Genomic DNA, 12,351 nt, shown 5'->3' with positions numbered 1-12,351 from the left:
GTAACTGCAATGGATTAAAAAATAGCAACTAGTTTAAAGGCTGCAGTTTCTGACATTAAAAAAAAAATTGGTAATCTTTGGAGAATGCTAGACCACCAACTGTTTATTCCGAAAACCAGTAATAAAGAGAAAGAATCAACCAAACAGATGAAGTCAAGTTTCTCCTCATAGAAGTATTTCAACAAACAAATGAATCCAGGTGAAACGGCACTATTTGTAACCCCCAATGAATTAATGGATCTAGGTAATGATCACCAATGGCTCAATGGCTGATCAGCCATCACCAATGGCTGATCACTCAAAAAAAAGATACTATATGTCTTCTGATAAAAAATATACCTATGAAATAGTCTTGCAAACAAACAACAAAACAACAAAATATATATATGTATGCCCCAGATCTAACCCAATCATCAAGAAATACAGAGAACAAAGGAATGTGTTAAACTATACCATAGGCGTGCAATCAGAAAAGTCTTGACTAAAAAACTCTCTAGGATAAACGATCTGTTTTCTTCAACAAATTAAAACATAAAAAAGAGAGGCCGGGCGCAGTGGCACACGCCTGTAATCCCAGCACTTTGGAAGGCCAAGGTGGGGAGATTGCGAGATCAGGAGTTCAGGACCAGCCTGGCCAATATTGTGAAACTCCATCTCTACTAAAAACACAAAAATTGGGCCGGGCGCGGTGGCTCAAGCCTGTAATCCCAGCACTTTGGGAGGCCGAGACGGGCGGATCACGAGGTCAGGAGATCGAGACCATCCTGGTTAACACGGTGAAACCCCGTCTCTACTAAAAAATACAAAAAACTAGCCGGCCGAGGTGGCGGGCGCCTGTAGTCCCAGCTACTCGGGAGGCGGAGGCAGGAGAATGGCGTGAACCCGGGAGGCGGAGCTTGCAGTGAGCTGAGATCCGGCCACTGCACTCCAGCCTGGGTGACAGCGCGAGACTCCGTCTCAAAAAAAAAAAAAAAAAAAAAAAAAAAAAACACAAAAATTAGCTGGGCCTGTAGTCCCAGATACTCAGGAGGTTGAGGCAGAAGAATTGCTTGAACATGGGAGGTAGAGGTTGCAGTGAGCCGAGATCGTGCCACTGCACTCCAGCCTGGGCAACAGAGCGAGACTCTGTCTCCAAAAATAAAAATAAATTAAAAAGAGAGATAAAAGAAGAGCCTATAGAGATTTAAGACAGGCAAAACTAAATGCTGTTTACATACTTGAATGACAACACTATAAAGTAAGGAAATGATCACCATAAAAGCCAAGACTGCAGGTCCTCTGATGGGGAAGCGAATGGGAGGGAAACGTGGTAGGCTTCTGAACTAGCTGGCCAGGGACCATCTCCTGACATAGGCAGTGGTTACAAGGCTGTTAATCTTTGTAAACTTATATATAATTTACTAAGCTGTACTTTTGTGCAGTTTCTCTATTTGTTATTTTTAACAACAAAAATTTAAATGGAATGATCCTACACACAGGAACCTTATAATTCTAACTGTGCCAATCAGTGTTCTCCCCAGCTGCTATCATATATAAACATGAAAAGCAACATTCCAAATCTTTTGGAACATATGAATAATACTTTTTTTTTTTTTGAGACGGAGTCTCGCTCTGTCTCCCGGGCTGGAGTTGCAGTGGCCGGATCTCAGCTCACTGCAAGCTCCGTCTCCCGGGTTCACGCCATTCTCCTGCCTCAGCCTCCCGAGTAGCTGGGACTACAGGCGCCGCCACCTCGCCCGGCTAGTTTTTTGTATTTTTTAGTAGAGACGGGGTTTCATCATGTTCACCAGGATGGTCTCCATCTCCTGACCTCGTGATCCACCCATCTCGGCCTCCCAAAGTGCTGGGATTACAGGCTTGAGCAACCGCGCCCAGCTGGAACATATGAATAATTCTTATAAAAAGTCCACTCAAGTATTTTGAATGCACCCAATAATGTCAGCTAGCATCGTCACGGTTTTTTATTTGAAGCTGAAAACCTCATACTTACTAGTTTGCTGCTGCTGCTGTTGTGTATTAAATCCTCCAAATCCCAGTCCAGTTCCCAAACCGGTACCTAAACCAGTACTAGTTCCCGTTGTTGTGCCAAAACCAGTACCAAATCCAAAACCTTTGTTCTGAGTACCACCGAAGAGTCCTTTGAATGAAAAATTGGAACTTCGTAAGTTAAAAAAAAAAACAAAAAACGACCTCTACTTCATTTACTTCTACAAATGACTTAAGATGGCCTCTTACCAGTAGTGCCTGTGTTAGTGGGGGCAGAAAAGCTGAATGCAGAACCTGCAGTTGTAGATGTTGTCCCAAATCCTCCAAACCCACCTAATTAAAAAAGAACAAAAATAGAAAGGAAGAATCTTTTGTATATATAAAGGCAACTTTTTAAAATTATAATTGCTACATATAAAATCAAAATATATTGATCTAATTTTTCCTTTCTCTACTTTCAAGATCAATTTTTTAGAAAACTATACTACCAATCGAGAAGTCAAAATGTTACAAGAAATGAACTAAGCGTTTAAAATAGAAATATCACAATGTAATATATACCCTTCAATTAAAGGGGTGGTTAACAGTTACAGATGAGAAAACACATTAAGCCTATTGCCATAATTCTAAAACGACTATGTATGTACTTTTAGAGGATGTGTTGCAAATTCATATGTCTAAACAGTAAAGACTAAAGTAGACTATGTGTTTACTGACAGGTGGAACTGTTTAAAATGAATAGTTTTTTAGATCAGCAGTTCCTAAATTCCAGCAGATACAAGAAAGGTAGTTTAGTAGTGTCACATATTCCCATTTTTTACCCCAAGAGAAACAGGAAATCTGGATTTTCCATGTAAAATGTATGGGTTTTTAAACCCTAATTCAACTACTTTTTTTTTTTTTTTTTTTGCAAGGAATTCAAATGTTTTGAAAATAGCGTGCCAAACATATCACATTAGCAGACTCGTTGCCAGTTTGCAACCTTGGTTTTGGTGAATTTATGTCAAGATTAACTTATATTTCTACTTAGTCTCTGTGAAGACTAAGTAACTTTTCAAAGGAAGCACACCAATACACTTACCTCCATACAACAAGAATGTGTTTCTTGAAGGAAGAGATTTGATAGATAAATGGAATGCTAGCCAATCTAAAATTGTTTTGTTATTTTTGTAACTTATTGTCAGTCTTCAGCTGATTACCAAGGGTATCAAAAAGCCTTTCAAGACAAATGTTTGAACCATTAGTGTCGAATTATATTGCAGGTTTTTTGGAATCTACCTTCAATTTTATTTATTTCTGGTATACAACACAGATTCATCAATATTGCAATACAGAAAATACAAGAAAAAAATGCAACCATTTTATATTAATCACCTCATTCTGATTTGGAAAACTACTCAAGTAAGCTGCATGTTGCATGCAGGCACAACTAAATATTCTATTTACTTGTAGGTTCTACTGCAGTACTGCAAACTGTAAACATTTTCATAAAAATCACCTAAAGTACTAAGCATTGTTGTAATCTCTTTTCATTACTTTTCACTTCCACAGAATAACTATGATATAATCTGAATTGGCTTCACAATAAACACTAGTCAGTTTCTTATCATGCTCCACAACATCAAAAATGTTTTAGTAATAGCAGGTCTACAAGTATACAAAATAAAAAGTAAACAAGAACTTTTATCAGCCCTCTGCTGAAGGTTAACACATATAAAAGTAGTTAAAACATGTTACATTATCGTAACTCAAAACTTAACAGTGATAACTCCAAATGAACATGAAATCAAGCAAATACCAACAAGTTTATTTACTGTTGTTGAATTATGAGCTGGGTGGTTTTATTCGGAAACACAAATTTCAAAGTAAGATTTCTGTTTTACCCAGTGCCAATTTTAAGCAAACAAGGAAAAGCAAACACACCAAAGGACAGTGATATGTGATCACTTCGAATACATCTTGATTAAAATGGATCATCTCGTCTTTGAAGTTTTCAAATATTCTTCTGTTTTCAACTCAGATGCTAGGGTGATAATCACATTGCAGTAACAAGTGAATGAATAAAATACCAAACTTCCCAAGTAAGGTGTAGGGAGTAAATAATGTTTATCAAATGCATATAATTGGCACGGGCATAAGAGGCATAATGTAAGAGACTATGGACGATAAATTCATATACGAGCAGCTGAAGAACAAGATTTTTTTTCTACAGTGTCACTATGTAAAGTACACATAAACCTATTTTAAATGCATACATAATATCATTATTGCGTCTTGCAAAATTTTTTTAATGAGCTTCAAACAACCCACATGCATAAGAAAATCTTCATAATTATCTTTTTGAATGCAAAGACGTCTAGCCTACCTTTTAGAATTCGGGGCTATATGCCATAAAATTAAACTGCTCTCTTTGAGCTTTTCCCAAAATTCCAGAAAAGAATTGGGGATTCTTTCTATAATTACACATCTTATAGAAATTACACATCTTATAGTATCCTAATCTGCTGAGTTGACCAAAGAAATACATTATTATCATTATAACACAAGTTAAAAAACAAAACAGGTTACTGCTGTTCGTATAAGACTTGTTTCTCTTTGGAAACAGAAGGACAATAAAATGAAATCTCAATGAAAGATGCAGAAAAAATGAAAAATGACTGCAGGAGTCCAAGAATCCCAGGATGGGCTTGACTGGTGGTGAGTTTATACTTTGGAAGTCTTATCTAATAATTTAAAAGATATAGTCCATTCAAAATTATAATCCAAATGCTTATCATTTGGAAGATAAGTGCACATTTAATAAAGGAACACAACTTGCAAAACTTCCCTAAACCACATCTTTTAAGGTACTAAAAACTTGATATAAATGTTTTTGATCTGAGATCAGGAAACAAATTTCCTTTCCTTATTAAACAAGTAACAGTTCCTTCCCAAACTCCAGGAACCACAATATTCTTGGACTCCAGCTCCCAACACTCGTTACACATACAACCCGCAGTATCTACCTGCACTTGCCAGACTGTTACCAAAATTGAACGGAGTCGCCGAGGTAGTAGAAACACCGAAATTCCCAATATTAAAGTTCACTGCAGGATTAGCAGTTAATCCGAAACCCCCAAAATTAAACCCACTGGCGGTGGAGTTGGCAGTCTCAAGCCCACCAAATCCTGATAGGCGTGTAGGCAAAGAAACAAAATTTTAAAAAGGGGGAGAGGGAAAAAGAAAAGAAAGCAAGGTAAGGATTACAAGAATCAGCAGGAGGTTTCACAGAAGTGAACAAACCTGGTTTTGCTCCAAACAGTTTAAGAAAGCAGAGTGGGGGTGGGGTGGGGCAGATGGAAGAAGCACGACGGATAAGCCCCATAGCGAGGACCACAAGGGGCCGGGGCTGGAACTAAGGGAGTCAATGGGAGTGCCGGTGGATCCCCAGCCCCATCCTCGCTGGCAGCGGGAATCACGCAAGCGTTCCCGCCTATCTGGGAGGCTGAGGTGCAGAAGGGAGGGAGGGAGGCTCTCGGGCAAGGTGAGAGGGGAGCAACCTCCAATTTCTCTGAGTAGAACTCCCCGGTGGCGGGAAGCGAACCGCTGAAGCCAGGGCCCTGTGGAAACTCACGCGCGGCGCGCGAGCTTCTAGTGGGACCTCGAGTACCCCCGCGGCCTCCTCGGGAGCCGCCTCGGCCCACTTTGCGGCCGCCCGCCCTTTCCCAATGCCTCTAAAGTCTCCGCGTCGGCGGGAGATCCCAGGATACCCAGATCGGAGAGTCTCGGACAGAGGGGGCGGACCAGACCCTTCCCCTCCTTCCCGGGTGAAGGTCCAGGGGGATCACTCACCCGCGGGGGCCGCGGTGGCTGCAGCGGTACCGGAGGTGCCCGAGGGAGCCCCAAAATTGAAGGCCATGTCGCGAGAGCAGGAGACCAAGGAGATTACTCCCGCGACGCGCAGCGCGCTCCTCTTCTCAGTCCGGCCCGGAAACCGCCAGTCAGATCACCGAGTTCCGCCTCCTTTCTGGCCTAGCCTAAAAGGCCGGAAGGCGCCAAGGGCGTAGGAGCCGGGTGGTTGTGAGGGAACGCCCCCAGCCGGCTCACTTCCGGTGGGGTTCACAAGATGTGGGGCATCACTGTTAAGGTAAAATGCTGGGACGCTGGCGAGGGTGTGCCTCCTGGGAGTCCTTTAAAAACTGCCGTAGGGAGGTTCTTTGGGAAAGATGTGCAGAGGCTGAAGTTGTTACTGTAGGGATACGCGGTAAACAGCTAGAATTTGCATGTGGTAGGGTTGAAGTTGCTGCCCCATCAAAGAGTGGAGCTGGGAGGTCGGGCAGCTGGGCTGGGTTTGAGAACCCACCACCACCCACGAGGAGATGGTATTTGAACCCAGTGCTGAAGGATGAGTAGGCGGAGCAGAAGAAGTAAAGAGGGTGCACGTTGGAAGAAATGAAAGAGAATGGAACTGTAGCAAACACGTTGCGTTTACTCTGTGCCAGGCACTCTTCTAGACATTTTACATAATTTAATTCTCAGCTATCTTGTGAGGTTGGTTCCTGCTATCTCCAGTTTATAAAAGAGGAAACAGGTACCAGAGGGTCAGGCTGTGTCCAGAGTCAGTACTCCTAACCACAGCTCTAAGGAGCACTGAAAAAGAGGGGAAGAGTGGTCCCCCTCCATCTTACTTGTAATATTATTTAATCCTCAGAATAACTCAATAGAGGAGATTCTGTAACTATATTTTGCAGGTGAGATGAGAGGATTGAGGTTTGGAGTTGTTAAGCAGCTTGCCCAAAGTCACCTTGCAAGTAGGTTCTGGAGTCTAGTTTTGAACTCATGTTTCTCCACTCCAGAGTCCCAATTTGTAAAAATTACCATTATATTATATTGCCTTGTAAATTATGGTAAGGATTTCAGACTATTTCTTGAGGGTAATGGGAAACCTTTAAGGGGTTTTAGGCAGAGGACTAGTATGACTAGAATTTTATTTTTAGAAGATCCCTCTGGCTGCCATGAGGAGAATGGATTGGAAGGAGCCAGCATGCCTCGGGAAGGTAGAGCTTTTAGGAGTCTGTTGTAGTTGCACAGGTAAGAGATGATGATGACTTGGATTATATCTGGCAGTGGAATTATGAGAATAAATTTGAGAGATACTTAAGAAGTAGCATATATAAGACTTGTAGTATTTGGACATGGGGAGTAAGGATTCAAGGACAACTTCCTGCTTTCTGGCTTGGGCAAGTTGGTGAATGGTGACCAGTGTCTGACTCCTGCAAACTAAGTATGCTTTCATACCCAATGCACTGCCTTCTTTCACTGTTTGTCACAGATAATTTATCAGTCTAATTTTTACTCACAATAATATATATTCCATAAATGCAAGAACCGTGTCCCTCTTGTTCCATGCCCTGCACAAGTATCTGGCATATAACAGGGGGAAATAAATAATGAATGAATGACAGATAGGTGGAAACCAGATCTTGAAAGACCTTCCTTAGCATGTTAAGGAGCTTTGATTTACCACCAGCTTGTCCAGCCTGCAGCCCACAGGCCACATGTGGCGCATGGCTCAGGATGGCTTTGAATGCAGCCCAACACAAATTCATAAACTGTATTGAAACGTTGTGAGGTTTTTTGGCGATTTTTTTAAAGCTCATCAGCTATTGTTAGTGTTAGTGTATTTTATGTGTGGCCCAAGGCAATTCTTCCAGTGTGGCCCGGGGAAGCCAAAAGATTGGGCACCCCTGAGTTAGCACATAGTCTAATGGTTAAGTACTTAGCTTACCTTTAAAAAACAACCCCCCAATCTAGCAGAAAGAAAAACCAAAGATTAATTTATGGAATCTGCCAGAAGCTCAGAAATTGGAGATATCATGTATCTTCATCAGTTGGGGTAAAGGGAAGATAAAATGAGAGGAACTGGTTGAAAGTCTATTTAAGAAGCAGTTAGAGCTCCCAGAATCCTCTTCTGACCTTGTGCAGCCAAGTGAATGCTTCTTCCCCACTCTAGAAAAATAATGGAGAATTCTTCTCTACAGTGATTAAAATAGTATTATTTGCCAGGCACCAGCCTATAGTCACATCTACTCGGACAGCTGATGTGGGAGGATTGCTTGAGCCCAGGAGTTCAGCCAGCCTGGGGAACACGGTGGGGACTCTCCCCTGCCCCCCGCCAGTGTCAAAAAAATAAAATAGTAGTGTCTCTGGACTTGGGGGCACCAGACATTATTGAGAGTGGGTAGTGCCCTACTGAATGCTGGAAGACTGAGTGGAAATGCATGCCTATACACCTTCCCCTACTGCTCCCAGAGCATTGGCAGCCAACCCTTTACCCTCCAGGAAGGTATAGGAGAATCTTCTATGGGTGAAATGACCAGTATCAGAGAAAAGACAGTCATCTGACATCAGAAATCTCTAAATAAATGATTTAGCCACATCACATTATAGCAGTGGTCCTCAACTGGTGCCAATTTTGACTTCTACTCCTCCCACCCCCTGGCACATGTGGCAGTGTCTACAGACAGTTTTGGTTGTTGCAACCAAACTTTTAATTTAAAAGTTTCATTCTCCTTGCAGTTTCCTCCAAGCTGCTTTTGCTGCGCTATTTGTTTTGATCTCTATACTCTGTGTTAAAGACTTTCCTCAGCTTGGTGATCCTTGCTGGTCTACTCATATTTAAGAGTGGAAGATCCTACAGGCATCTATTGGGTAGAAGTTGAAGATGCTGCAAAATATTCTAGGACAGACTCCCTTCCTCCCCAAACAAAAAATTATCTGGCCCCAAATATCACTTTTACAGAGTTTGAGAAATCCTGCTTTATAATAAAGCTCACACTTCGCAAGCCTCGCTAAGACCCACAGAACTTCCATTCAGCTTTTAAGTTCCTTAAATATGAGTAGACCAGCAAAGATTACCAAGCTGAGGAAAGGCTTTAACGCAAAGTATAGAGATCAAAACAAATAGCGCAGCAAAAGCAGCTTGGAGGAAACTAACTGCAAGGAGGATGAAACTTTTAAAAAGTGTCCACAGAGAGATAGCAAGAAATATTGTAACCATGAAATAATATCAGGATGTTATTATTTTCAAAGAAAGTATTCTTAGCAGAACAAAAGAGAGCTGTAGGAATTTTAAAGCTATTACCGGAAATGAAAAACCCAGTAGAAGTGTTGGAAGATAAAGGTGAAGAAATCTCTCAGAAAGTAAAACAAAAAGACCAAGGATGGAAAATTGAAGAAAAAATAAAACTAAAGGACTAGTTCAAAAAGTTGTCTATCACACACACTGTTATATTATGCACATCAGAAAGAGTATACAGAAAAATCTGTCCTTTAAAGTCTTTCAAGATTATTCCTATTATTCCTGTTATTCGTTCATTCAGAGTTTATTGAGTCCTACTATGTACTTGGCACTATTCTGAGCACTAAACAGAAAAGGTATGGTTTGTGCCTTTGAGAACTTACTGTTGAGTGAGGGAAAACCAGATATTAAGTTAATAGTACACTTGTGGGCCAAGTGCAGTGGCTCATACTTGTTTTTTTTTTTTTTTTTTGAGACGGAGTCTCAAGCTGTTGCCCAGGCTGGAGTGCAGTGGCGCAATCTCGGCTCACTGCAAGCTCCGCCTCCTGGGTTCACGCCATTCTCCTGCCTCAGCCTCCTGAGTAGCTAGGACTACAGGCGCCCGCCACCGCGCCCGGCTAATTTTTTTTTTGTATTTTTAGTAGAGACGGGGTTTCACTGTGGTCTCGATCTCCTGACCTTGTGATCCGCCCGCCTCGGCCTCCCAAAGTGCTGGGATTACAGGCTTGAGCCACCGCGCCCGGCCGTGGCTCATACTTGTAATCCTAGCACTTTGGGGGGCCAGGGCAGGAGGGTCGCTGAGCTGGGGAGATTGAGACCAGCCTGGGCAATATAGAGAGACCCCATCTCTACAAAAAAAAAAATAGACCAAATTAGCCAGATGTGGCAGATGCCTGAAGCCCCAGAGGTTGATGCTGCAGTGAGCAGAGATCACGCCACTGCACTCCAGCTTGGGTGACGGAGTGAGACATCTCAAAAAGAAAATAGTGTACTTGTGACTATTCAAGAATGCAGCACAGATGAGAAAATTATTAAATAATTCAAGAAAATTTATCATAATTGAAAGACATTGTTGGTTTGAAAATGGTTCACCAAATGCTCATTACAATTAATGAAACTAGACTTACACTAAGGCACATTCCAAAATAACAGAACCATGATGGCAAAGAAGTTTCCAGAGAATAAAAGAGGTCACACACAAAAAAACAGGAATCAAAATGGCATCAGACTTCTCAATGGTAACACTACCTAGAAGGCAGTCAAGAAATGCCTTTGAATTTCTGAATACAAATTGTTTCCAGCTACAATTCTATTCCCAGCCAAGTTGTAGATCAGCTGGGAAGGGAGACTAACAGCATTTTTAGACAAAAAAAAAAAAAACTTTAAGAAAATAAAACACCTCCTATTTTTTAGGCAGTTAGTTACCAGAGGATGATTGCCACCAAGATGGAGCCAAGGCTGAAAGAGGAAGACATTCGGAGCTCCAGCACAGATGGCAGGAATCCCCAGGATGACTTGGAGAATAACCAGTCCAGACTGTAGCAAGTCTGGTTCTGGGGAAGGCTACTTCAAAAGGATGAGCAATTGGAGAGAGATTTAGACAATCAGCAACAAGGTTGGGGTTGAATTGGTGATAAATACATGAAAACTAAGCCAGTGGGACAATTAAACAGTATTAGATGAGAAAGGAAAAGTGTTGAAAGGTTACTACATGGCTCAATTGTGCAATTTCCACATAATCCCAATAATGTGAATTGAATATTGAGCTGTACAAAATTATGGCATAACTATACTGGAAAGATGGGGGAATGAAAAGAATATTTGTGTGAATAGAAAAGAGCTAAACCCTCATGCACCATGGTGGGGAGTCAGTGGGTAACACTGAAACAAAATTCACCAAGCAGCGTATCATCTAGAGACAGGGGGTAAAATAAAAAAAACAATTTAAAAAAGGCTAAAACAGGTGTCTGCAAGCACTCTGAGAGTAGTGTCTGCTTTTCCTATTTTTTTAAAAAATAACAATTGTAGAATTGTTTGATTGTTAAATCTATGTGCTTATATGTATAACTTTAATAAAAATGAAAACAAACAATAACAAAAAGGCTTTGTACTTATCAAAATTACTACTGTTGTTTGACCCAGCAATACTACTTCTAGGAATTTATCTTATAAATGATTTGGCAAAATAATGGAATACAAGATAATTCATTACAACACTATCTATAATAATGATTGGAAACAAACCAGGGTTTGGTTAAATAAATTGTTGCTTTTATACAAAGGAATACTATTCCGCTATGAGCTAGGAACAAAAAAGCCCTTTGTGTACTGAAAAGAAAGACCTCAAAGATAAATTACATGTGGAATGTTCATCCTTGGAGTTGAAAAAAAAATTACATGAAAAATGCACAATTCAGAACACTGTATGTATGCTACAATTTGGGTTTTTAAAAAAGGGCTAGAATATATAAATATACATGATTTGTACAAAATATTCCTGGAAAAATACGTTTGAAAAACCAAATAATATTGGTTGCATCTGGAAAGATGTATTGGGTGGCTAGGAAATGGGTGGAGGAAGACTTTTACCCTAAACCCGTTTTATGCATTCTGAAAATGTAAAAGGGTTACTTATTTAAAAAACTAAGTAATGCTGGCTAATATGGTGAAACCCCATCTCTACTAAAAAAACAAAAAATTAGCCAGGCATGGTGGCATGCGCCTGTACTCCCAGCTACTTGGGAGGCTGAGGTAGGAGAATCGCTTGAACTCGGGAGGCGGAGGTTGCAGTGAGCCGAGATCGTGCTGCTGCAGCCTGATGACTGACTCCGTCTCAAAAAACAAAACACACACACACAAAACCTAAGTAACGCTAATAGAGATTATTGCAGGAGTCCTAGTGAGAGTGCAGATATGCAGGTGAGGACAGCAGGAATGAAGACTGATGGGTGATTGCTTAATTGATTATATGTGGAGGGGAGGGAAAGGAGGAGTCTAGCATGAGTCCCTGATTTCTGGCTGTACAGTGAGATATGATTGTGATGCCATTTTCTAGTAATGGGAATTTGGGAAGAAAAGAAAAATGAGTTCCTATACTTACTGCATTTGAGGCAACCTGGCTAAGGATATCTAGCAGGTATCTGGATATGTGAGGCTGAAGCTGAAGAGTAAAACCCATTTACTTCCCAGACTTCATTTACAACCCAAACACAACCCAGCCTGTGTTGTGAAAAGAAAGACCTCAAAGATAAATTACATGTGGAGTGTTCATCCTTGGAGTTGAAAAAAAAAGTACATGAAAAATG

The 12,351-nt window shown here is 41.0% G+C and overlaps 1 protein-coding gene and 1 long non-coding RNA gene across 2 annotated transcripts in view; one reads left to right on the top strand and one right to left on the bottom strand.

The window, feature by feature from the left end:
• NUP54 (nucleoporin 54) overlaps window positions 1–5,915 on the bottom strand; it is a 33,427-nt gene extending 27,512 nt beyond the window's left edge. Inside the window, exons 1-3 of the mRNA XM_015138496.3 lie at window positions 5,818–5,915; window positions 2,236–2,319; window positions 1,991–2,137 (exon numbers count right to left, since the gene is read on the bottom strand). Coding sequence (XP_014993982.1) covers window positions 1,991–2,137; window positions 2,236–2,319; window positions 5,818–5,884 — 298 coding nt within the window. The 5' untranslated portion in view covers window positions 5,885–5,915. The remainder of the gene's footprint in view (window positions 1–1,990; window positions 2,138–2,235; window positions 2,320–5,817) is intronic.
• Window positions 5,916–6,065: 150 nt separating this feature from the next.
• LOC106998347 (uncharacterized) lies at window positions 6,066–11,147 on the top strand. Its single transcript, XR_013417891.1, has 2 exons — window positions 6,066–6,112; window positions 10,460–11,147. It is a non-coding gene; the product is annotated as an uncharacterized LOC106998347 (long non-coding RNA).
• Window positions 11,148–12,351: the final 1,204 nt, after the last annotated feature.

Source organism: Macaca mulatta, chromosome 5 (assembly GCF_049350105.2).
Source record: "Macaca mulatta isolate MMU2019108-1 chromosome 5, T2T-MMU8v2.0, whole genome shotgun sequence".
Taxonomy (NCBI): Eukaryota; Metazoa; Chordata; class Mammalia; order Primates; family Cercopithecidae; genus Macaca; species Macaca mulatta.
This window is presented reverse-complemented; position numbering and strand designations above follow the sequence as displayed.